Source organism: Trichosurus vulpecula, chromosome 1 (genome assembly GCF_011100635.1).
Source record: "Trichosurus vulpecula isolate mTriVul1 chromosome 1, mTriVul1.pri, whole genome shotgun sequence".
Taxonomy (NCBI): domain Eukaryota; kingdom Metazoa; phylum Chordata; class Mammalia; order Diprotodontia; family Phalangeridae; genus Trichosurus; species Trichosurus vulpecula.
Genome location: NC_050573.1, coordinates 77,639,053 through 77,664,932, shown reverse-complemented (window position 1 = coordinate 77,664,932; position 25,880 = coordinate 77,639,053). Strand labels below are relative to the sequence as shown.

Genomic DNA, 25,880 nt, shown 5'->3' with positions numbered 1-25,880 from the left:
AGAGTCAAGACTCCACGCTTAGATTTCTAAGAATGGGCTGCGTGTGGGCAAAATGCCGCTGGCTGGTGAAATAATCAGTCAAGTACCAGTTTCATTAAAATCATTTTACTTAAAAACTTTAATTCAGCAAATGTGGATTTCAAGGGACAGTCATATTTACGAGGACAGAGCTACTACCCCCCCACCCAGGGTTCCTGTAGGACAGACAGTGGAGGCACTGAAAACCTTGCCCCTGGAAGCTAGGGCCGGTCCAAAGACAGCAGGTCTGAGCCCAGAGCCCTGGAACAGGTAGTCCAGCCAGGTCTAGCTCAGCAAACACAAAAGTACAGATTGAAAGGGAATACTGGGAAGATAGGAGTGCAATGAGGAAAAGCATGGCAGGAGGTCTTAGAATGGGGGAAGAGATGGGTTAGGCATATGAGGTGGTGTGCCCAGGGCACATGGAGGCACTAGAAGGGGTTGGCTCACTTGAATTGGGAGAGGGGCAGCCTACCCTAAAAGAAGAGGCCTACGATGGCCCTTTTCTCTCCCTGGGGGCAAGGAAGAAGGTATCATTCTGCATGGAGACTTTGGCCTTAGGGCTAGGGGCAGCTGGGGGTTTCCAGCTGACATAGTTGGGCAGAATTTCACCATAAAAACCAACTGGGGGGTGAAATATGGGTGAAATGAAAGATAAAGCTTTACTTCAAAGGAGACCTCTGCAACTGCTGGATTTGCAATCCAGCAGAAAGTCACTCTCCAGCTGAGCTGAGCTAATTGAGAGGCAGGGCTTAAAGGCTCACCTCCCAATCTGTCCCTTCCTCTCTCTGTTTGTTTGGTCCTGAGTTTTAAGGAGAGAAGTGTAGCCCCCGCAGCTTCAGAATGAACCACAGATGCTGAGTTCTCTGGACTGGGCAGGGACTGAGGCTCAGGGCCTTAAGGCATCTGGGGACACAGAAGGGCCATTTCTATATGAAGACCAGAAGCAGCAGCAGGGGGTGGGAGGCAGCCACACCTGCAGCATTAAAAAAGGGGGAGAGGGGGGCGCGCCAAAAATCACCTCTAACATATGGCTAAGAAATTTAAAGCCATAAAGAAAATATGTAAGTTGAGCTTCCCAGGCTCCCTGGGATGCAGAGGAATCAGGGAGCTGAGTTCTTCCTGGCTTATTATTAAAAAACAACACACACAAGAAAATAAAAACAATTGTTAAAAAAAAATTTAAAGGCAACCTACAAATGCAGCATTTCCCTAAAAAGGAAGCTGCACGATGTCCAAGGCACTCAAACCCCAGGATCCAGCATAGGCCCAGCCTGATGGAGCCACCCAGGGAGCCCAAGACGCCTCTCAAGAGACACCAAGGAGAAAGAAAGGAGCAAGACAAGACATACGAAGAGATGACAGAGTGGACAGAGAAAAAAAAGACAACGAAGAAAGGGGTCATAGAGAAAAGGGTATTGAGGAGAAAGCAAGAATGAGGTCACAAACCCTGGGGGCCTCTTAAGGCTACAATGTTTTTGGGACAGGATCTCTGGTGGCCCCCCCAGAAGTCCAATGTGGGGGAAGGCAAGCATATTGCCCTAGAAGAGTGACATAGGTCCAGGGTATGGGGAAAAGACATTCTGACCCCTGCCTGGTCTGGTCCCTACTTGTTACTTGGAGGACACCCCCTTTTTTCTTCTCCTCCACCACTACAACTGAAACACTGAGCCTCTCTTAAGAGCTGCAGGGCCCCAAGGAGGATGCCAAAAGGTGCTGGTATTGGAGGGAACAACCCCCATCCCCTGGCACAGCCATTTCTACTGAGGAGAAAGGGGCTGGCCCTGTTCAGAAGGCAAGTTCTTTACATACACTTTGTTGGTTTTTTTTTTTAAATTGGAAATCCAAGAGTGGGCTTTAAAAGCAGTCAGCCAGCCTAGGGTAAGGTTGAGATTCTGGTCAGGGGTTCATTAGAATATCCTCTTTCGTTTCAGGTAGGAATCTGCATAATGGCCCCCCAGGCCCTGGGAATGCTGGCCCACATAGCCTCCTTCAGGGCTAGGCTCTGGAGAGGGAAGCAGGTGGGAAAAGCCTCGTTTCTGGCCACCAATGGGAGTCTGTGAATGCAAAGCACAAAGCATCGGGTGAAAGGTGGTCCCCCTCCCCCAGCCTGCCCCACTCACCACCTGCCCCAAGCCATTTACCTTCATCAGGCTGCCATGGCTGTCAGGGCCAGGACCCAGACCCAAGAGACCCTCTCCAGAACCCATGGGGGATGTGCCAACAACCTGAGAGGTGAGGGAGCCATCAGTCTCAATTCCCATGTTCCAGGCTTGTTAATCTCCCCTCTGCCCCACAGAGCCCTCTCACTAAATGGAGCTGTTATTCCCCAAGGGGACCTAGATTCTATCATGAAGCTAAGACCTTAGCTCCCCCACAATTAAGAGTTAACTGCTGACCCCAGGCTCCCCCTCCCTCCAAGACTTGGGCTTTCCCATGTCAGGCCCAGGCAAGGGGTCCTTAGCATTCTCCTTCCCATGTTCTGCACTGCCTATTAGGGGATCTCACCTTGTTAAGGTGACTCTGCTTGAGGCCAGCCTGCAGACCACTGGTGAAGTAGGAGGTAGGGGAGCCTGAGTAAAAATGGGGGAGCCCCCCACTTCCACTCCCCCGCTCTCCAAACCCACTGGGTGGGGGAGACATCTGCAGGGAGGCAAGAAGACAGAGGTCAGGGTGAGAATGGGGAAAAGAGCTGGAATGGCATTCGGTGGAGAAAAGGGAACTGTTACCTTATGTCTGCTATGCCCAAGTGGTCCCAGCATGGGCCGCACAGATTCTCGGGGATGGGAAAACATACTCCGGGGTCCTAGATCCTGGAGAAAAGATTATATACAGTTGAAAGGAAAGGTTCAGAGAAGGGGACTAAACAGCTTCATAACAATCACTACAATAATTGTAGCCCATGTGGTCTCTCTGACGGGGTACCTCCCTTTTGCTCACTCCTAAGCTATTATACGCTTACAGCCCAGCTTTACTATGAGAGAACTTGGAGCTTGTTCCTAGGTCAGTAGGCTCCCTGTCCTGTTTGATTTGAATGAGTAGAGAAAATGTGCAAGCTTCATGTGTGTGGTGAGATAGAAACTAGAGAAAAAAGCAGGAAGACAGAAAAAAGGGCAGCAGGGCCTCAGCCCCTGAGACTTACCAGTGGGTAATCAAAGCCATAGCCATCTGAGGATAGGCCTGAATCAGTGGACAGACGGGTGCCAGAAGCACTGCCCAGCATACTGGATTTCAGGTTAAAGGCTTTGCCGCCACCCCCTGGGGCCAAAGGGAAGAATGTCAGATTTGTTTTCCTTAGAGGCTACTCTACCCTGCCACCTCCCAACCCAAGGCTACTCCAACCCAACTCTCAGCCTGGACACCTTACTGGACAACTACCTGTAGGCAAGAGACTGTGCAGGTTTAGGTAAGGGTTTAGGGGGATCCTGAAGTCCTTGGGTGGCTCTCCCAACAGTGAGACCTGGGGAGGAAGACACAGTCACCTTTAGCAAAGGCATAGCTTCTGATAACCCTGCCTGCCCCTCACCCAGACGAAGGGTTTGAGTCTTACCCCAGAGGCTGGTGGAGGCCCATTCTCACTCAGTTTCTGTAATCCACTGAGCACAGAGCCCCGAAGGGAGGCAGGAGGTGGGGTGAGCTGAGTAGCTGAAGCCCCCAGAGCTAGAGCTTCACGGTCTCCCCCTGCTGTGCCCAGCAGAGGTGGCAAGAGAGATGGTGGCTTCCCTCGAACTGGGGGCGTGTCTGAGGACAGGACTCCTCCTTCAAAGAGAGATATCTGTCATGAGCACAGGTTGTCCCAACTCTCCACTGCTTCCCCCACCCAACGTAAATTGCCCTGGACCTAATCTCTTGTGAAGCCTGTGTCTGCCCTTTCCAGATCATCCCAAATTGTTAGTGCTGCCCCATCATTACTCGGTGTAGATTTTGCATTTCCTCATTACGTATCCATGCTGTTTCCCTCCAAAAGAATGTAAAGGCAGAGGTGCACAGTGTTTGGCATTCAGTAGGTGCTTACTATATGCTTCCTGAATGAATGATTTCATGGATTAAGTAGAGAGGCAGCAGAAGCCCAATTTACCTGCAGGTAACTCTCCAAGAAGAGTGTTGCCAGGCTGGGCTCCAGACTGGAATGAACCCAAGGGAGAGTCTCCAAGGATTCCTGGTTTCTAGAAACAGTTTGGTCAGTATCAGAAATCAGGTGGCTTTGTGTACCCAAGAACACACACTACTGGAGGGCAGAGTGGCCAGTCAAAGCAACCCCAGGGGAAAAATCATCAGTATCCCTAATAGCAGGAGGAAGAGAGATATAGTATTCATCAGCAAATAAAAAGGACTGCTGTTCCAAGGAAGACAAGCAAAAACAGAAAATCAAAGTCCATTCCAGAAAGTCAGGAAGAGGAGGCTTATAAAGCAAAGGAGGGGCCAATGGAAGGGTTAAAGTCCTCAGGCAGAGCTGGCCCAGGGCAGTCTCTGGGCAAGAAAAGTGGGGATGTAAAGTGCACTTTCGGATGATCACAATGATCCACACAAAAGACCCCCGGGTCAAGTTGAGTCTCCTCTAGTCAGCCAGGCAAACACAGACAAGTAAGTAAGTAAAGAGATGTGTTACACTTTTACAGAAAGGAATGGAGTTGCCTGGCAATCATTCCTGGCCTTATCTCCCAAATCCTGACTCTGGTGGAGAGTTGGTACAGAGCATGGAATTGTAGCCCAAGTAGGGAGGGGAGGCAGTACCTGCTGGACTTGGCTCTGAGTCTGTAGGGCAAGCTGGAGCAATGCCGTGGACAAAGCTGGGCTGTTCAACAGGGGCATGGCCGGAGGTGCACCCAGGAGGCCTGTCAGGCCAGAAAAATCATTCCCATTCACTATATTCTCTTACCACCCAGAACACCTCCCAGGCTATTCCCCATATCCCAAGAGGCTAAGGGAACACTTACCCTGCTTGTTTCCACTCCCAGGGCCATGCAGCAGGGGATTCAGGAGAAGTTGTAGAGATGCAGGGGGCCCTAAGCTACTGAGGATCTGAAGAATGTTTGGCTCAGGCAGTAGCCCCTTCCCCCTGTTCAGAGCCTTAAGAGAAAAACCAAAGAACCCATTCACAGTCAAGTACTCCCACGTGGAGGATGACCCAGGCCCTGACACAAAGTAAGAGATCCTAAGCCCAGGGAACATGGGTTTCTTAGTGAGCTTGGTGCCCTGTGGTCTTACTCACCGTGGCCTGGGCAGCAATGAGGGCAGCTAGCATGCTACGGCCAGGGGGACCTGGAGCACAGAAAGACACTCGGATAGGGCTCCCAGCCAAGGCCATCCCATCTGCTTGCTGCTGGGCTTCTTCAGCCATCTGTGATGTCTCATACTCCAATACTGCAAACCCCTTCAGCTTTCCATCCTGCCCATATGCAAGCTGTGGGGCAAAAGACAGAGGAAATAAATGGGAAGGCCCATCACTACCCACCCCCCAGTGTGGAGGATAGGCAAGTCAGGAAATCTAAGGTCAGGTCAACATGATGTAATAGAAAAACCAATGAATTCAGAGCCAGGGAAACCAAATTCAAATTATGGCTCCAGCACTGCTTGTGGAACCTCTGGCAAATCATTCCGTCTCTGGGCCAGTTTGCCAGTTTTCTTCTCTAGGAAATGAAGTGGACTCTAAGGTTCCTCCCATGACTCTATTAATAAAGATGTAATGCCCCAACAAGTAATCTAACAGAGCTAGGGCTGCTCACCTGGCAAAAGGTGGGAGGGTGTACAGAGGAGAGGGCCTGTCGCAATTCATCCACATCACTGTAGCCTTGGGGCAGGTGGTCAACGCAGAGGCAGCGTGAATGCAACAGTGCTGGAGTCAGCTGGCTGGCATCTGTCCAATGAACATACAGTGTCCGGGGCCCTAGGGGCTTGCCCAGCAGGTCTGACTTGGCTCGAGCTGCCGAATCCTTCTTCATATACTCCACGAAGCCATAGCCCTTGGAGTGACCACTGCGCTCACTGTATACCAGAAAGCAGCGCTCCAGGTTGCCAAAGGGCCTCACCAGGTCCTCAAACTGCTGCTGCGTATAGCTTGGGGGCAAGTTGGCAATACAGAGCAGGGCATCTGTGGGCTGCAACTGCACCGACAGCTCCTTATCCCTCAGGTGGCTCTGGTGAAACGTGCGGATTGCCGACTCTGCTTGCTCTCCATTCAGCAGAGTCACAAAGGCTAAGGCGAAAGGATCACTGAGGTCAGAATCACCAAAACTGGTACAACTGCCCCCAGAACCTCATCCTCTTGGCCCCCACATCTTCCTTACTCTATACTCTCCTGCCAAAGCACCACTCACCAGTCCCCTTGTACTTGTCCACAAAACAGTACTTGAGTTCATAGTCACTGAGCAGGTCGTGAACTTCCTGTAGGAATAAACAGATTAAGAAAGTTACCTAAAGACCAAAGGTAGGGATGGGGATGGGGGCGGGGGCCTGCTCGAGGTGTGTGAAGAGAACAAACTAACTCCAGGATTCAGGTCAGCTCCTCAATGCTAACAGCTCTTTGCAGGAAAAGCTGTGGGGGCAAAAATTACTGGGCTCTCTGTGCCAGACACAATGCTCCTCAGGGAGCTAGAGTGGTGGGCAGCAACCAGGACTGGCAGCTCCTACTCCAGAAATGCTACACCAGGCCAGAAGCAAGCAATCAGCCTACAGATCTGTTCTCTTCCCATTGAGCTCTTTCTCAATGGTTCAAAACCTTCTACCATATCCTAGTCCTAAAACTGGAGGTCTAGAATATAGTAGCGGGCAAAAAGGCATTGGTGAGACCATCGAATCCAAAATTTCATGTCTAAAAGATTCCTAACCGCCAGCCTCAGCGTGGACATTTCTTTGCAAAGGGGCCATTCCTTCCGTCCTGGGGAAAAACTGACTTTCATTCTTCATCTCTACTGGGTACAAGGGTACTAGCAATTAAAAATAAATTTGTGTTCCACTTTCCTAGCACGTATGGAGGAAAGAGAAAAGCATTGACATGGGGGAGGGGTCATGGGCCAGGGTGTCATGACAGAAAGGCACACACAACTCTCCACTAAGGCTTTAGTTCTGCTATGGCTGTAGGATTAATCGAGAGAAAACCAGGTACCCCTCTTACTTCGTCTCCGTCTTTTCATCGCAACCCCCCCCCCCCCCCCCCCCGCCCGAGTCCAGACTGGCTGCTTTCCTCACTTCCTTCCTCCTCTCCGCCCAGAGGGCATAGGAAAGGGCCTGGAGCCCCGCACATAGCCCAGGAGCCGGGTGCCTTTAGGCCAGGCCAAGCTTGCCACCAGCCCCACTCCCCAGCCCCGCCCCCCTTCCCCCCCCCCACCCGCGTCCATAGCCCCCAGCACCCTGCCAGATGCACCACCATCGAGCCTTCTTAGTGCACCCACGGTCCAGCCCCTCAACGTCAATCATTCGGTCTCGCCCAAACTGATTGGTTGCCCCCAGGCTGCCACGCCCCCTAGATATTTTCTTTTCTTCTCTCCCCTCCCCCCAGCGCAGCACGCTCCCTCGGCGTACTCCGCCCCGAACTCCCACGTTGGTCTCTCCCACTCCCCCCCACCCCCAGGCGGAGGATGCTCCTTAGTTTCTCCCGCCGCGAGCGGTCTCGCCCGCAGGCCAACCAGCCTCCCGTGCTGGTGTCTCTCGTCCGTCCTCGTCCCCCCGTTCATCCCCCCAACACTCACACACATCGAGCGTGTTGGTCTTTCCTGTCTCTCTCCCTCCCCACCCCCAACCCCCCCGCGTCGCACCTGGTTGGTCACGTCCCCCGGGAGGCCCCGGATGAGGATCTTTCGGCGGTTACGGAACTGGCGCTCAGTCCGCTCCAGGCGGCTCCGCACCTCTTCGGGGTCTAGTGGGTCCAGCGCCCTACGCTCCCCGACACCTCCCGCTTCAGCCTCAGCCTCGGGCTTCGGGCTCAGCGGGGGCCGGTGAGTAACGGACACGTCTGCCGCCATCTTGGGAAACCCGGCGCCTTCTGGGACCAGCGAGCTGGGGCGGAGCGGCCTAGAGCGGCAACGGCGCCGCGCCCATCCATTGGCTAGGGCAAATCCCACCTCCCTCCTCTTCTTTTGCAGCCCATTGGCTGAGAGATTCTTCCCGCCCACTCATGGGTGAGTTCTGTTCCCTAATTGGACCTTGGCAGCCTATTATAGGTGGGGAGGCGTGATTGAAGTGACTGGCGGAAATGGGGAGCACGCCTCCCCGTGGCCCCGCCCCACGTGGCCGGGCGGACGAACCCACGGAGTACTATGCAAGAGGCCGGAGGTTGTCTCAGTAGTATCTTTTATTGACCTAGGCCGTGGCTTCCGGGCTCGGGCCTGTAGGGCGGGTCTCAGGTAGCTCAGTCGGTACCCGGTCCTGCAGAGGCAGCATCTGGGGCTGGTAACTGCCTCTCCGCAGTGTCCGCCGGAGGTACAGGCTTGCGAATGCCCCTGCCAAGACCACGAGGCCCAGGGCCAGCAGCACCCACATGACGATGGGCACAGGGTCCCTCGAGGCTTCTGCGGGGTGGGGAGGAGGGGAGAAAGAGGAAGGGTCAAAGTTCCAGTCTGCCCGGTCAGGTCCTCGCTTCCCACCCGCTGGGGTCACTCACCCTCCATGCTCACGGTCACACATTACCTTTGCCCCACCCCCTCCCTACTTCTCAGTCCTCTGTGACCCTCCTTACTGTAAACAGTGAGATTTCCTCGGACTTCCCGGTTCTGATCCCCAAGGATCACATTGCAGGTCAGCTCCCACTGGCCCTCTCTCTGTCCCTTTACTGGGGCTGTGGCCCTGAGCGTGTCCTGGCCCCACCTAACTGTAGGACTCAAGCTTCTCCCTTCCAGGGACAGGTGGATTTGGGCATTCTCCACTGGGAAGAGCTTGTCAGTCTCACAGCTTATGGTCTCCACCTTCCCGACCTCCAGAAGCTTGGGAACTATGAGTCGAGGGGTACCCAGTACTAAGAGGACAAGAGAGAAGGGAAAAAAGAGACAGGTGAGAATAGACTGGAGGGTATCATCAGCTTTGGCATGGCCCAACAGCCCCTTTTGTCTCTCACCAAAGGTGTGGAGCTCCATGGGAGCTGAGCTCTTCTGATACAATTCTAGCCCTTGTGCTCCTAGGTCCAGCTCGGCTCTGCAGGAGAAATTGGCCCCGTGGTCCTCTCGACTGGCTGTGGCTGTGAATGTGACCTCAGCTGTCTTTTCTGGGGCCTGTTCAGAGACTGGCTGCCTGCTCAGCTCCTGATGTCCCCGAAGCAATGCCATTGTCAGGTTTTGCCTGGGTTTCCCACCCCAAACTTGGCATCGAAGGATGAAATTCTGGCCCACAAGAATCCATCGAGGCAGGGGCTCAAGATCCACATGTTCTGGTGGCTCTGAGAAGAGGGAAGAGAAGCCCAAGTGGTCTGTGGGCTTAGAGGACTGCCCTAGTTTCCCACCACCTCCTCCTAGTGGAAGGGCTCCAGCTTTGGAAACAACCTAGTGGAACTCTTGATTTAAGAGGATCTGGCCCAAATACAAAGTGCTGTGTTTGGCATTCAAAGCCCTTTATGACCTAGCCCGCACCTACCTTTCCAGTCTTCTTATGCCTTACTCCCCGGCCAAGTACTACTTTGATCCAGTGACCCTGGCCTCCTGCCTGTTCCTCCAATAAGACCCTCCATATCTGGGCCCTGGGCATTTTCTCTGGTTGTGCCTCGTGCCTAGAAAGACCTCCCTCCTGCACTTTGACTATGACCTCCCTGGCTTCCTTTAAGTCCCAACAAAAATCCCATCCTTTACTGGAAGCCTTCCCCAACCCCTCTTAATTCTACTTCCTGTTTATTATTTCCTATTTATCCTGTATATAGCTTGCTTTGTATATATTTGTTTGCATGTTGTCTCCCCAACTGATTGTAAGTCCTTGAGGGTGGGACTGGCTCTTGCCTCATTTTGTATCCCCAGCTCTTAGTACAGTGCCTGGTACATAGTAGGCACTTAACAGATGTGTCTGATTGATTGCCTTAGCCCAGTATTTAAATATCTAAACACTTTATCCAAATTAATAATAAAAGCTTTTTCTGGTTAAATTGATCAAACCTTTTTTGAGCCTAGCTTTTTAACTCAGTGAAAGGTTTAAGTTAGCCACTATTCTTTGTTAAACCCTGAATGATCTTTCCTGGGTGTCCTGTAATCTACAGATGTGCATAGTAAGTGCTGTGTGGAGAAGGTTAAATGAGGCAGGTGTTCCTTTCTCATTATTGTTATGCTGATTGAATTGTTAATTGGCTGGATGGGGGAAGCAGAAGGCGGTTTGACCGGAAGGAGGCAATACCCGGGTCTGGTCAGGAGATCATTTAACTGTACATTTAGAACTAGAACGGACCTTAGAGGTAGACCATCTTGCCCATTGCCCTCATTTTACAGATGAGGAAACTGAGGCTGTATTGATTGTCATGCAATGTCCGCTTCTTTTGCTTCTGACCTCTCAGCTTCATCTGGTCAATCACAGGGCACCTGCCCTGTAGTCATTCCTGGCACACAACCTATTCAGATCGTCTATATCTTGCTTCACTGGTGGCACAGGATCTTCCTGTTCCACAGGCCCCAGGACTCTGCCTGGACCCACAGTCTTTCATAGCATGTGCCCTCACCTGACCTGCAGGCCATCGGAGGCTTGCCTAGGAAGGGGACGCTGCTGGCTCAGATAGTCTGAGGCAACTTGGCCTGCCTCCACTGGGCCCGGAGTCAGGAAGACCTGAATTCAAATCTAGCTTCAGGTACTACTAGCTGGGTGAGTCACTTAACTTCTGTCTACCTCAGTTTCCTCAACTAAAACTACCTCCCAGGATTTTTGTGAGGATTAAATGAGATAATATTTGTAAAGCATTTGGCACAGTGGCTGGTACCCAGTAGGCACTCAACAACACATACTTGTTTACTTGCCAGTCAGATTGGGGTGTTAGCATGCTAAGAGATAGGGTGACCAAATTCCCCAGAGAGTCTTGGTAGGATCCCTTCATGGGTTGCCATGCATGGCATTGGAGACTATTGGAGGACTTCTAGGTTAGGCATGGGGAGATCTTAAGAAATACATTTGCCTGTGCCCAGGACATTTGTTCCCCATGTCGATAAACCTATGGCAAATCCCTAGTTGCTCTGTTCTAGGTATGGCTCTGGGCCATAATCACTAATGGTGTACACCCCCAGCAACCCAATCACTCACGAATCACAGTGACATTGGTACTGTAGAGCATCTGTTGTTTCCCAGGGCAGTTGACAAAGCAGAGGAGCCGGGTATCCTGGGTTATATTTCTTAGTAGGAATACTCTCCACCTGGTCCCATTGTCTTTTTGTGTCTTGTCAAGTTGGGTCTCCAGGCCAATGAGCTGTGGCTGGTCACAGTCTGTACTGCAGTTCACTAGCAGGTTTCCCCCAGGAGTGATCACTGGGTCTGGGGGTTCTATCCATATGATCCCTGGAGCCCCTGCAAACACAGAGCTATGGTGGTTGCCTCAGGCTCTCTTTTTAAGGACATTCTTCCTGGCTTACCAAGTGTCTGGGCCCCTCTCTCACTCTTCCACCCACATTTCCCTATAGACCCCCCAGTCCTGCAGTTCCCTCTTGCCCTCTTAGGAATCAACCTGTTCCTGCGACTAAGCAGGCGTAAGTTAGTGAGTACTGCCTTCCAGGTTATCCTCCTCTCTGGGCCTCAGAGTACAGAAGCCTGGGTCTCTCTGTTCCCTCCTTGCCTTCTCTCAAAGCGAAGAGTGCAAGGGCCCTGGGGCCTATGGGCAGCCCTCTCTCTGTAGGAGAGCTAGCTCAGGTAGTCTGAAGCACCTGTGCCAGGGTCTCACCTGAGAGCATGATGGCAAACACCAGCAGGTTCAGGGAAGACTTGGGCCAAGCTTTGAGGAGTTCCATGCAGGGCCTTAGTCGAGTAGCTGAAGGAAGAGTGCACAGTGAAATAGTGTTGCCTTCTGTCTTCCGGGAGGTGGGGGTAGGGGCTGAGGTTCTAAGTAGAGGCTTTTACCTCAGAGGAAGTAATAGCTCCTGAGCGGGTGACTCTCTGCATGGAGGCTGCTCAGTGAGCACAAGGCTGAGGAGGATGGAGCTGGGGCCGGGGCTGGGCCTGTGAGCCAGTTTTCCAGTCCCCAAAGAGGCATCTCTGATCTGGATGAAATCACTAGTCCCCACCCCCAACAGGAAGCCACCCGACCTTGGCCAACAGTTAGGGTTAGGCCTTCTTCCTTTCCGTTAAACAAGAAGCTTGAATGGTGAAGCTAGAGTTGGGGGAAGAGGAACTGCTTGTCCCACGGGCATCGTTCACTGCCCAGCTTTGGCGCCTGGGCTTATTCTGTTCCCTCTCTGCACTTCACCTGTTCCCACAGTGGGGAGATCAAAAAAAGATCACAGCATTTAGGGCCAGAAGGGAGGACAAAGAACACCAGGCGAAAGAGGTGATTTAAGCTTGACATCAACAGCAATATCCTACCTGTTAGAGGTAAGCCAAGCATGACCAGCTGCCTTCAGAAAGAATGGGCTCCAGCTCATTGGAAGTTTTCCAGAAGAAGTTGGATCACTACTTGTCACAGATGCTGAGTGGGAATTCTTTTTCTGGTATGAGTCAGGCCAGATGGCTGTTGGGGTCTCTTCCAATCCTTTAAATTCTGGTATTCTGATTTTGTGGTGAAGAAAACTAAGGTCTAGAAAGGTTGAGTGATTTGCCCAGGGTTACATGGGGAGTAAGTATTATGGTCCAGATTAGATCCCAGGGCCTCTGGTTCCACAACCAGTACTCTTCCCACTCTATACTGTGCTGTTCTGAAGCTCACATGATCTGAAGGGAGGAAGGAAGGAAGGAAGGAAAGGAGGGAGGAAGGTGAGAAGGGAGGGAGGAAAGAAGGAGGGGAAGGAGGGAAAGGAGGGAAGAAGGAGAGAAAGGAAGAAAGGAAAGAAGAAAACAAGGATTTAGTAAGTGCCTGCTCTGTTCCAAGAACTGTGCTAAGCACACTTTACAAATATCTCATTTGACCCTTACAACAACCCTAGGAAGTAGGTGCTGTTATTATCCCCACTTTACAGTTGAGGAAACTGAGAAAGACAGGTTAAAGTGACTTGGCCAGGGTCCCTTGCTAGTGGATGTCTGAGGCCACATTTGAATTTGGTCTTCCTGACTCCAAGTCTAACATTGTATCCACTGAGCCACCTAGCTGCTTCTATTATGTGGAATGCCCTTTGTAACCTGGAAGGCCTTTGTAACAGCAGGACATTCTAGCATTTCCATCCTGTTATTAGTGGTCACTAAACCTTTAGAGATTAGGAACTTAGGCCATTATTAGGATTCTTGACTCCCTTCCCCTCCCACCAAACTTTCAAGAAGCTGAGATATCTAACAACTTTATCATTATAATAAGAAACTCTTTTCTGAGCACACATGAAAAAATCTATGGATAAGAAGTCCTACATATCTGGGAGCAGCAGGGAAATGCTAAGTGTGCTGAGGCTGGGGCCTTGGGTAGGAAACCTAAATTTCACTTTTTTCTTGCTATGGATCTGACTGGGCCAGATGGGGGTTTATCTCAAGAACATAATCTACTTACATGGAGCTAGGTGGCATGGTGGAGAAAGCACAGACATGGAATCAGGAAGACCTGAGTTCAAAGTTGACTTAGGCACTTATTAGCTGTGTGGCTCTGGGTAAGTCGTTTAACCTCAGTTTCCTCAACTGTAAAAATTAGAATAATAATAGCACCTCCCTTCAGGATCAAATGAGATAATACATGTAAAGAACTTAGCCCACTGTAGGCATTCTAGAAAAGTTATCTATTATCTGTATCATAACACAACAGCAACAACCACACTTGTAGTGCTTTTAGGGCCTACAAATGACTCTCCTCACAATAACCATATGATGTAAGTCATGGAAGCATTGCACTCCCTATTTTACTGGGGAGGAAACTGAGGTACCGAGGTGACTTGTCCGGGGTCATACAGCTAAAAAGTTTCAGAGCCAAGACTCCAACTCTCAGGTCTTCTGACTCCGAGACTATACCAGGTCACAGCAAACATTCTCAATTGCCTGGTGATACAGTGAGTCTTTCTCATCTCTCTTCTGCTGCTAGGGGCTGTGTCATGTGGAATTCGATGTCTTGCTTTGAATCTCTTCCATCATTAAAAAAAAAATTCCCTTCTTCCTCTCTTGATCCTTCCAGGTCAGCCACTCACAGAGGCCCAGCCATGCCAGCCCTTCCTTCTACCCGAGGAGACACAGCATCTCTGGCCATCTTTGCATTGTCTCTCTCATTCCCATACCAGTCCTAGAGGAGGACTTAGGATAGTCTTTGCTCCTCATTCATTGCCACTTCTCTCATTGTCACGAGGACTTAGCACTCTCTTCCTTTGGGGGGTGGTGTGAAGGGGGAAGGGAAGGGAACAAAAGTTTATTAAATGCTAAGCACAGTGCTGAGTGCTTTTCAAATATCATCTCATTTGATCCTCACAACAACCCTGGGAGAAAGGTGCTATTATTATCCCCGGTTTACGGTTGAGCAAACCGAGACAGATAACGATTAAGTGACTTGTCCAGGGTTATATAATAAGTGTCTGAGGCTGGATTTAAACTCAAGTCTCCCTGACTCCAGGCCCAGAGCTCTAGCCACTGGGCCACCTAGGTGCCTATCCAAATATATTACCCAATCCAGATCCTGAGAGTCTACTCACCTCTTTCTCAATGAGCTTAGTACTTGGCTCAAAGTCTTTCTTTGAGCCACCTCATTCCTGCCTTTGTACAACGGGACCTCAACACACCCACTGATATCCCCTCTTATACAATGGCCTTCCAATTTCTCGGTCACCTCTACTTCCAGGACCTACTTGCACTCCAACTCAGCTATTATAAGGACTAAAATAGCCTTGATTTCACTATCACCCACACATGTTCCACTTCCATCCTCAAGAATTCAGAAATTCCTTTCTCTGACCACACAGTCTCTTACAATTTTCTTTTTTTCCCCCACATTAAACTATTTTAATGGTCTCAAAATCCTATGAAAGATTTTTGGTCAAGTTGTTTCCATTTAAAAATTGCTGATTTTAAAAACTAATAACTTAAAAGTGGCATGAAACAGTCCATCAAAACATTCCTTTCCTCCTGAAGCTTTTACAATGCATTGTAATCATTAACCAGTCTTTTACTATTAAACTTAAATGGCCAATTGAGACAAACAGTTCTGAGACTGTTCTTCCACCACTAATTAAGACTGGGGTGGCAGGTGTTGTACAGAACATTCATTTAGCCTTCCGGGCAGATTTTGTGACCTTGCTAGCTCCAGCAGCCTTCTTGTCAACTGTCTTAATGACACCAACTGCAGCAGTCTGCCTCATACCACTAACAGCAAAACGACCCAGAGGAGGATAATTAAAGAAGCTCTCCACACACATGGGCTTGCCTGGAACCATGTCAATGATGGCAGCATCACCAGATTTCAGGAAGTTAGGGCCATCTTCCAACTTCTTACAAGAACGATGATCAATCTTCTCCTTCAGTTCAGCAAAATTGCAAGCAATGTGAGCAGTGTGACGATCCAGAACAGGTGCATAGCCAGCACTGATTTGGCCTGGATGGTTCAGGATAAAAACCTGTGCAGTGAAACCAGCTGCTTCCATAGGTGGGTCATTCTTGCTATCACCAGGCACATTACCATGGCAGACATCTTTGACAGACACGTTCTTGACATTGAAACCAACGTTATCCCCTGGCAGAGCCTCACTCAAAGCTTCATGGTGCATTTCGACAGACTGGGGCAAAGGTGACTACCATGTCTGGTTTTAGAACACCAGTTTCCACTTGGCCAACAGGTACAATACCAATACTGCCAATCTTGTAGACGTCCTGTGGGGGTAGATGAAGGGGCTTGTCGGTTGGATGAGTCAGTGGCAGGATGCAATCCAAAGCTTCAAGCAGTGTAGTTCTATTAGCATTGCCATCCTTACAAGTGACTTTCCATCCCTTGAACCAAGGCATATTAGAGCTTGGCTCCAGCGTGTTGTCACCATTCCAACCTGAAATTGACACAAAAGATACTGACTTCCTTGACAATTTCCTCATATCTCTTCTGGCTGTAGCCGGGCTTGGTGGAATCCATTTTGTTTACACTAACAATCAGTTGTTTTACACCTAGTGTGTAGGCCAGAAGGGCTTGCTCACGGGTCTGCCCATTCTTTGTGATACCAGCTTTAAATTCACCAACACCAGCAGTAGCGATCAGGACAGCACAGTCAGCCTGAGATGTGCTTGTAGTCATGTTCTTGATAAAGTCTCCGTGCCCTGGAGCATCAATAATGGTCACATGGTACTTGCTGGTCTCAAATTTCCACAGGGAGATATCAATAGTGATACCACACTCACATTCAGCCTTCAGTTTATCCAAGACCCGGGCACATTTGAAGGAGCCCTTTCCCATCTCAGCAGCCTTCTTCTCGAACTTCTCAATGGTTCTCTTATCAATTCTGCCTCATTTGTAGATGAGGCAGCCAGTAGCAGTGCACTTGCCAGAGTCTACGTGTCCAGTGACGACAATGTCCATTTTTGGGGAGGTTTAGCGATGATTTTCACAACACCTGTGTTCTGGAAGCAAACCCATTGTGAAAAAGCTACAATTTTCTCTTTCTCCATGCCTTACAGCTGGCTTAATTCTTCTGCATCACCCAGACTTTGAGTTCTTCCAGCCCTTAGCAGTAGTCCAAGTCAGCTGCTTTGGTTTTACTTCTCAATCTGGACCCTATAGATATCCAGTTCTCTCCTCTGAAATTCCTTGCCCCTTTATCCTGTCACCACTCAAATGTTTGCCAAAACATAACCTTGGATCACTCCCACCATCCACTTCTGCTCCAGTGCTTAGCACAGTGCTTGGCATATAGTAGGTACTTCATAAATGTTTATTGAGTGAGTGATCCTATTTATTCACCTATTGCTGAATATAGCTGATGGAAGTCATGCGACATTGATGAATCTACTACAGATTTGTGTTATCTAATCTCAACTGGACACTGAATGTAGCAGAACAATCCTTTAATTTTTTGCTAATCAATTCTGTCTAGCACCACTCACAGCAGCTAGAATAGACCTTGTATCTTCCTCTCAAGCCTCCACTCTCTACCCTCCCCCTACACATCCATGTTCTCAGCAGAGAACATTACATCAATCTTTATTGAGAAAGCAGAAGCCAGTTACTCACCATGAACTTCCTCTTCCCCCACCCTTCTTGGTACCTGAGACCCCTTATACATCATCCTTCATTAGTTTCTGATGATGAGGTGGACTGCCCTGCTAAGGTCATCCTTCTACATGTGTCTTTGTGGAGGGAAAGCAAGCTATCTACAGGTGTGGAGGGAATTCTGATTTTTATAATAATCAATATGGTATGTGTAATGAATATACTTACTAATAGATTCGATTTTGCCGGATTGCCTTTTCCAGCTTGTGAGTCAGACTCACAATGCATCTTGAACTGATCAATCAAACCTTGACGGAGCTCACAATTGCTGCTCTCTTTCTGCCTGCATACCTGAGGCGAAGCCAATCAAAGACTATAGAACCTGTTCCCATCACAGAACTCTGGTCCTTTGACCCACTAAGTAACAACCCCCCAAGGATTTGAATAGTATTGCTCCCCAAAGAACTCCAGAATTGTTGTATTGTCTTCCATTTGTGGGTTTGTCATATGAAACCACTCTGGCCCTGGGAATGATTGTTTGCAATCCACTTTCCCCCCTCCCTTCCCTCTTGTGATTTATGTATATAATTTCTGTCTTCACTTCAGCAAGGTAGAATTCTAATCAGGAGAATTCCCAATTTGCAAGCCTGTTCCTCATAATGAAACTAATTAATTAAATGGCTACCTGATTACTGGCACTTTGTCTCCAGCCTGCTGTTTTGTCATTCTCAAGTTAGCGACTAGCTCAGTAAAATCCTGTTAACACCTGTAATCTCAGTCTCTCCCACCTCCTTCACAAGAATCCATACCTTCTCTAATTTTCAGATTAACTCCAATCTCTCCATATCTATGGTTTCTTTCCTGCTGGCTACAAATGCACCCAAGCCTTCCCTATCCTAAGAATCAAGCAAACGAAAACGTCTTTACTTTACTATCCCCAAATGCTATCATCTTGGATCTCTCTTCTCTTTCTTAGACAAACTCTTAGAAAAAGCTTTCTCCTCACCTTGCCTTTAAACTCTCCTCTTAATTCTTGACCCTTGAAATCTGGCTTCCATGCTTATCACTTAATTGAAATTTATCTCTTCAAAGTTACCAATGATGCTTTAGTCATTTTCTAGATCAGGATTTGGACTGCATTTTCTAGATCATTGTGGAGGAGGTGTGCTGGGTAAACCGGGCAGCAATGCTTCCTCTCACTTTGCCATCTTGACTCTCCTCTGGCCCCTGTGATGTCTTATTTGATAAATCCAATGGCCTTTTCTCACTCCTTGGCCTCCTTGACTGTTCTCCCACATTTGATCCTGTTGATCATTTCTCTCTTTCTGGATTCTTTTGCCTGTCTGGAATTTCATGACACAGCTTTCTCTTGGTTCTCTTCCCACTGATCTATTCCTTCTCAAACACCTTTTCTGAGGGTGTGCCCGAAGGCTCTCTTGGGCATCTCTACACTCTCCTTTGAGGACCTCATCTTTTCCTGTTGAATTGTCATCTCTATGCAGATAGCTTCCAGACCTGTGTATCTAGGTCAGGGGTGGGGAACCTGCAGCCTCCAGGCCACAGGTGGCCCTCTAGGTCCTCAAGTTCAGCCCTTTGACTGAAGTGAAGTTTAGATTCCATCAAAGGGCCTCACTTGAAGACCCAGAGGGCCACCCATGGCCTCAAGGCTGCAGGTTCCCCACTCCTGACTAGGACTAATCTCTCTCCTGAGCTCTAGTCTAGAGTCACCAACTGCCACTGGACATTTCCAACTGGATGTTCTGTAGTCATCTCAAACTCAACATGTCCAAAATAGTATACGTTATTTCCCTCTTCCCCTCACTCATTTCTCTTCAAAACTTAATAATAATAATGATAGCATTTATATAGTGCCTACTATATGCTAAATGTTTTACAAATATTGTCTCATTTGGTCTTCGCAACAATCCTGGAAGGTAAGTGTTATTATTATCCTCATTCATTTTTCAGTTGGGGAGACAGAGGTTAAGTGACTTGCCCAAGGGCACACAGCCAGTAGGTCTTTCTGACTCCAAGCTCAGTACTTCTAGCCACTGTACCTCCTAGTTGCCACAAAATTTCCTTATTTCTGTTGAGGCCAACACCAGCTTTCCAGTCACCCAGGTTTGCAACTTTGGTGTCATCCTCAACTCCTCGCTCTCCTTTGTCCCACATATCTAACTAGTTACCAAGTTTTATGAATCCTACCTGCACAATATTTCTCATATCTGTCCCCTTTGCTCCTTACATGGGCATCACCCTAGATCAGATCTTCATTACCTCTTAAGTGGACTATTGCAACAGCCTCCTAATTAGTCCTCTTGCCTCAAGTCTCTCTTGTCTCTCTAATCCAGTCTCCACAGAGATGCTAAGAGATTTTCCTAAAACACAGAGATGATCCCATCACTCCCCCACTCAATAAAGCTCCAGGGATCCCTATTGCCTTGAGAATAAAAAGGCAGACTGCTCTGTTTGGCTTTTAAAACCCTTCACAAGCCAACTCTAACCTGCCTTTATAGTATTATTACATTTATGGCCCTTCATACACTCCCTGGTCCAGTCAAACTGATCTTCTTGCTCTTCCTCACAAGCAACATTCCATCTCCATTTTCCTAGTCTTTGGCCATCCCCTATACCTGGAATTCCCTCCTTTCCTCCCATCTCCTAGAATCCCTAGATTCCTTCAAAGTTCAGCCATGGATACGGAATATTAGAGTTTTAAATTTGTCAGGAAATTAAAATCAGGAAAGGCTTTACTACTCATTTTATTTATTTTTTTGTTTATTGACTATAAAAAACTATTTTATTCAGTAGAACAAAACATTACTTTAAAGGATCTTTCTAAGAAGGTATTTCCCATGCATACATCAAAATGATACATGATTTCTTGAAAGAGATAACCTTGTTTGTCTAACCTGGTCATTATTAGGTGAGAACAGAAAAATGGAAGACATGCTTTTCAAGGGTGTTAACTGGCATGGAGGAGTTCCAACCTAGCATCCAAGTCCAAGAGGAATAGGTTGTGAGTTCCTCTAAATACTCTTGTTTGGGGATGATATTGTACTGATTGAATCATGTCCTGGAATTTAGTACTCATTTTAAATCTACTGGTTGTTGATTAAACCTAATAGCCTATATGCTAATGCTAGCACATACCATGAGATATCAGAAGATATAAATAATTTTGTGGCAGGACCAGATCCAATTAGACCTATTTTTATAATTCACCATTGTTTAGAGCTTTGTGATTTGTAACACCTTCATTATATCCTGGAGTCTTTGAAGCTATATGTCATGATCACAGATGTGTCTTTGAATGGGTATTGGTAGTAGAGCTGGGCAGCAGTTTCATTATTCTGGGCTAAAATGTCCTTATCCTTTGACCAGACCTTCCATTGCTATGCATGTACCCCAAGACAAAAGGCAAAAAACACCACCAATATTTACAGTATCATTTTTTGTGGTAGCTAAGAACTAGAAACAAAGTTGTTTTGTTGTTCAGTCATTTTTCAGTCCTGTCTACCTCTCCATAAGCCCATTTGGGGGTTTTCTTACCAAAGATACTAGAGTGGTTTGCCCTTTCCTTCTCCATCTCATTTTACAGATGCGGAAACTGAGGCAAAAGGGTTGAGTGACTTGCCCAGGGTCACACAGCTAGTAAGTATCTGAGGCTAGATTTGAACTCAGGAAGATGAGTCTTCCTGGATCCAGGCCCCATGTGCCACCTAGCTGTCCCCAAGAAGCAAATGCAAACTGCTAAAGGGTAGACAAGAAATCTCCCTGGAGCTGCTACCATAGCAGGAACCACACACACCACCCCATCACCTCCATGTTCTATGACTTCCAGTGCCTGCGGCCCTAGAGACTGCTAAGAGTGAACTTTGTGCTCCACTGTGAAATCTCCTTAGGATATGCGATCTTATCGTATTCCCCAAAAGCTCATCTACTCCTGCGTAAATGTAAATATAATTTCCTCAATATAAATAACTTCTTCAATTTCTATTTATTATTTACTTTGGTAAAGAGGTTTACTAGCTATCCAAGAATGTGTGTAATTGTGTTGTTAGTGGGAGGGAGTCAAGTTGGTGAGAGTAAAATAACCATTACTCCCTCCTTGAGAACAGTCAGGGAAAGTGCTTTTTATCCTGAACTCGTGAAAGTGAAGAGGAATTAAGAAGCCTCTTGATGAAGGTGAAAGAGGAGAGTGTAAAAGCTGGCTTGAAGCTTTACATAAAAAAACCTAAGATCTTGGCAACTGGTTCCATTAGTTCCTGGCAAATAGAAGGAGGAGAAATGGAAGCAGTGTTAGATTTTATATTCTTGGTCTCAAAGATCACTGCAGATGGTGACTGCAGCCATGAAATTAAAAAGACGCTTGCTCCCTGGAAGGAAAGCTATGGGAAATCTGGACAACATACTAAAAAGCAGAAACATCACCTTGTTGACAAAGGTCAATATAGTCAACACTATGGTTTTTCCAGTAGCAATGCATGGCTACTGGGCTGGACTATAAGGAAAGCTGAATGCTGCAGAATCAACACTTTCGAATTATGATGCCAGATAAGACTTTTGAGAATGCCTTGGACAGTAAGGATCAAATCAATTAATACTTAAAAAAATTAATTTGGGCTATTCACTAGAAGGTCAAATACTGAAACTGAAGCTTACATACTTTGGCCACCTAATTAGAAGGCAGAACTCCCTGGAAAAGACCTTTATGTTGGGAAAGATGGAAGGCAAAAGGAAAAGGGGATGGCAGAAGAAGAGATGGATAGATAGTGTCATGGAAACAACAAACATGAGCTTGGACAGACTTTGAGAAATAATGGAGGATAGAAGGGCCTGGCATGTGTCCGTGGCATCACAAAGAGTCAGACAGGACTGGACAGCAACATGCCATACCCCTAGACCATAGATATTTGATGTGTAATAGATAGATATAATTCTAGTCCAACAGAGTAGTGGAGAGATCATCCAACCACAGCAGTCTTTGATCCCACCTAGCTCCTCCCAATTAGGCTGCTGACTGACTATGCAGCCAGAGTTCTTCCTCCTGGCCCCAAGTGTGTAAATTGTAGTATCTCTTAGAGACAGGTGTAGTCAGAGTGGCCTTTGTTTTCTTTGAGTGACTCAGTTTATCTCATTGAGCATTGCTGGGCCATGCCTGGGAGCAGAGAACTTCCTGTGTGATGAGTCATGGGGTTGGCTGAGGGGAGGTGTTGACTCCAGAGCCATGCCCTATTGGGTGTTAACCTAGTCTACGCTAGGGGGAGAGGCCAACTCAAGAACCAATCAGCCCTGGTCATTCAGGCGGCACTTGATGATGTCAAAAACTCTATAAGAGGGGAGAGGACAGCTTGAAGAGCTCTCTTTCCTTTTCTGGTTGGTGTGGGAGCATCGGCAAGCATGACTCTGGGCCAGCCCTTGCTCTTGGGCCGAGCCCAGATGTTGGTAACTATGAATTGTATTGGGTGTCTCTTGATATTTGTAATTTGCTTGTATTTTGGTTTTGAGGTTCGGGGTGCTGGTTTGTTTTCCCCCGAACTAAATGAATGTTCTGAACTTCGGGGTACTGGCTGTTTGTTCCCCTGAACTAGCTGAATGAATCTGTATTTGGTCTGTCTCTTGATGCTTGTCTCTTTGCTCCCCTGAACTAACTGAATGCTAACTGAATGCTGGCTTTTCCCCCCTGAACTAAATGAATGTTGTCTGTATGCTAACTGAATGCTGGATTAAAGTAAGCTGGTCAACCCCTTCACTGTGCTTTCCTTGTTTAAGCAGATGAAAAGAACCTGTGCTTTTCCAGCGTGCTGACAGCCTCCTGGGTGCATCTTACACCCCCACAGGAGCTGCTAGCCGATTGTTAATACACCAGGGCACATCTACTCCAGCTCTAACTATACTAGACAGTCACCCACATACATATATACCCTACACTTTTCTATGAATTCACATTGTCTCCCTAAATAGCACAAGCCCACTAAGAGTTGACTGTATCCCCTATGTCCAGCCCAGTGTCTGGAATACAATAAACATTCCATGATTTCTTGTTGATTGATTGGTCAGAGAAGGAAGAACCAGGAGGAACTGGGAGGAAGATGCAGAGAATCAGACTTCAGCTCAATGGAAGGAAAAACATTTTAATAATTAAAGCTATTAAAAAAATCAACCGGGCTACTATTGTTTTTGAGGTTTTCTAGCAACAATTGGGTAATCTCTTTTAGGTGATGTTGTAGAGGGACTTTATAGTCAAATATGGGCTAGACCAGATAGCCTTTGAAGTCTTTTCAAACTCTTTGATTCTATGATCTGTGAATTGTGGTGTGATAATAGTGGAGTAGTAGAGATGCCCAAAAGACAGAAATTCAGGATTGGAGTTCTGAGGAGATGGTGAGAGGTCACCTGAAATAAGTGGGCATAACTGCCCTCCTTTTCCATAGGGGATCCCAGGGACTGTTTTTCTTTATAAAAATGAATCTAGGGTCCTTGAGAGAGGTGATAGACATTTATGGTTACAGATGAATCTAGAGGGAGACATATATCCACAAGGCAGGTCACTTGCAAAGATTCCTAGGTAATTCTGCATCCTGGGTGATTGTCAGTCATCTTGACCTTTGTTTCACCACTGAACCCCGATGACTCTTGGAAGAGAGAATAAGGTTGATGATGTTGCACAGTTCTGCCTCACTCAAATCCAATGTACACACAAATGAAAACATCATTTTTGTGATGACATTGGTCCTCTCGAAGATGAAAGACCACTATGACCATGACCACCACCAACAGGGGACCACGTTCACCAAACAACTACATGTAGATGATGAAATCAGGACAGTCAGACAGGAAGAAAAAGGCCAGCAGGCTATCGCACAAGACCTTTGAAGAGATGCTCAGCAAGAGGAAGAGGCAAAGGAAAGAATCACTGTCAGTGGGGGAAAAGGAGAGGGATCTTTGGCAAGGAACAGGGCCATAATTTGGTGAAGCCTTTACCATTACTTTTGCTGGTGCTAGAGAGATTGAAGTGGTAGGAAATTATATGCACTGAGGGGCATTCTGGGCTTATGCCATCACTGGTTCCATGACTGTGAACTGTCTTAAGTTCCAGGGGTTAGGAGTGGGAAGTAGACTCTCTAGGATGCCTAATTTTTTATACTTGGAGAAAATGAGAGAGTTTCCTTGATGGTCTATTAGCTTGAAGATTAGTCTTTTGTACGTAATGGAAGGACTGGCCAATAAGAGCCCAGGTCTTACAACAAGTGAATTATGCCTTTTCTTAAACCAATCCATATGGAAATTTTATTTTTGTGGCGATCCATGATGGACAGAACTTTTCCCTCCCTTCTTCAGAGCAGGAGGACATATCCTCTACTTCCTATTAGAGATACTTTTTAATTGACTGCTGAGCCAGAAGTGAATGGGGCATACAAAAGGTTCAAATGAATGGACTCTCTTCTCTGACAGTTTTAAGAAGGAAGAACTGTTGTGATATACTGGGTCAGGAAGACTCTTGCCTAACTGCCTTCCACATATCCGTGAACAAATGATCCCTCTGTTTCTTCCATCTCTATTATGTTTCTTGTTTCCTGATCTAAGGGGATGGAACAGACCAAAATAAGACTTTATGAACTTCAAAAAGCTGGAAAAATTATCAGAGGTCCAGCAACTGGACTTGGTTATTGTGTCTTCTAGCTACAGCAGCTAAGGCTAACGAGGAGCCAATTCAGGAATGCAGGAATGACTTGCTTGATCGAGGACAGGGCTATCCAAAATTCGGCCCATGAGTGGAATGCAGCCTGCAGCCCACCTGTGGGTTTTAATTTTCACGAGTGAAAAAATAAAATAATAATTTGCATGGAATGCGTATTAGATTTTTTAATTCCATCACTAATAAATAATCTCATTGATGTTAATTTTCTTTGGTGTTTTTAAGCAGTATTAGGGATGGAACGTATCACACAGAATTTTCGATCGATCTGTGGGATATGTTCCATCTGTATGATGCAGACTAGTCAGTATGCACCTACCTTTACACTGTTGTGTTATTGCTTTGTTGTTTTGTGTTTGCTTTCATGCTTCATACCTTCACCTGTACTATTGATGACGCACGTCCCAACCGCCCCCCTTTCTATTAGTGTGCTGTATTTTTTATTCTGGGTGTGGCTCTCAAATAGTTATTTTATTTTAATGTGGCCCTAAGATAACCTAAGGTTGGACAGCCCTGATCTAGGACAATAGTGAATTGCCCCAGCAGCCAAGATACCATGTCCTTCTTACCCCACAGGAAAGAAGAGGGAGGAAGATAAAAAAATAAAATAAAAGTGGGGGGATGATGGAGGGGAGGGCAGATGGGTGTGGAGGTAATCAAAACAAACACTTTGGAAAGGGGACAGGGTCAAGGGAGAAAATTCAATAAAGCGGGATGGGTTGGGAAGGAGCAAAATGTAGTTAGCCTTTCACAACATGAGTATTGTGGAAGGGTTATACATAATGATACATGCGTGGCCTAGGTTGAAGTGCTCGACTTCTTAGGGAGGGTGGGTGAGAAGGGAAGAGGGGAGAGAATTTGGAACTCAAAGTTTTAAAAACAGATGTTCAAAAACAAACAAAAAAAAAAGTTTTTGCATGCAACTAAAAAATAAGATACACAGGCAATGGGGCGTAGAAATTTATCTTGCCC

At 47.4% G+C, this 25,880-nt stretch overlaps 2 protein-coding genes and 1 pseudogene across 4 annotated transcripts; all 3 read right to left on the bottom strand.

Annotated features, from left to right (window-relative positions):
• Window positions 1-89: 89 nt before the first annotated feature.
• RAVER1 (ribonucleoprotein, PTB binding 1) lies at window positions 90-8,090 on the bottom strand. Of its 2 annotated transcripts, XM_036757510.1 has the most exons (14): window positions 7,773-8,090; window positions 6,336-6,402; window positions 5,745-6,214; window positions 5,231-5,422; window positions 4,956-5,088; window positions 4,753-4,853; window positions 4,097-4,184; window positions 3,569-3,777; window positions 3,397-3,478; window positions 3,161-3,276; window positions 2,748-2,831; window positions 2,527-2,661; window positions 2,163-2,246; window positions 90-2,075 (listed from the first exon to the last, which is right to left on the bottom strand). In XM_036757510.1, exons 1-14 carry the CDS (start codon window positions 7,977-7,979, stop codon window positions 1,929-1,931), a joined length of 2,115 nt encoding a protein of 704 aa, XP_036613405.1. In that variant the 5' UTR covers window positions 7,980-8,090; the 3' UTR covers window positions 90-1,928. The 2 variants fall into 2 exon arrangements, with proteins under 2 accessions (XP_036613405.1, XP_036613397.1); XM_036757502.1 differs by lacking the exon at window positions 2,163-2,246 and having other exon boundaries at window positions 7,773-8,033.
• Window positions 8,091-8,289: 199 nt separating this feature from the next.
• ICAM3 (intercellular adhesion molecule 3) lies at window positions 8,290-12,126 on the bottom strand. Of its 2 annotated transcripts, XM_036757519.1 has the most exons (6): window positions 12,022-12,125; window positions 11,846-11,932; window positions 11,215-11,475; window positions 9,068-9,385; window positions 8,693-8,968; window positions 8,290-8,525 (listed from the first exon to the last, which is right to left on the bottom strand). In XM_036757519.1, the coding sequence occupies exons 2-6, from the start codon at window positions 11,910-11,912 to the stop codon at window positions 8,317-8,319; spliced, it is 1,131 nt and encodes a 376-aa protein (XP_036613414.1). In that variant the 5' UTR covers window positions 11,913-11,932; window positions 12,022-12,125; the 3' UTR covers window positions 8,290-8,316. The 2 variants fall into 2 exon arrangements, with proteins under 2 accessions (XP_036613414.1, XP_036613422.1); XM_036757527.1 differs by lacking the exon at window positions 11,215-11,475 and having other exon boundaries at window positions 11,846-12,126.
• A 3,152-nt stretch (window positions 12,127-15,278) lies between these two features.
• LOC118829549 lies at window positions 15,279-16,468 on the bottom strand (annotated as a pseudogene).
• Between the last annotated feature and the right edge of the window lie 9,412 nt (window positions 16,469-25,880).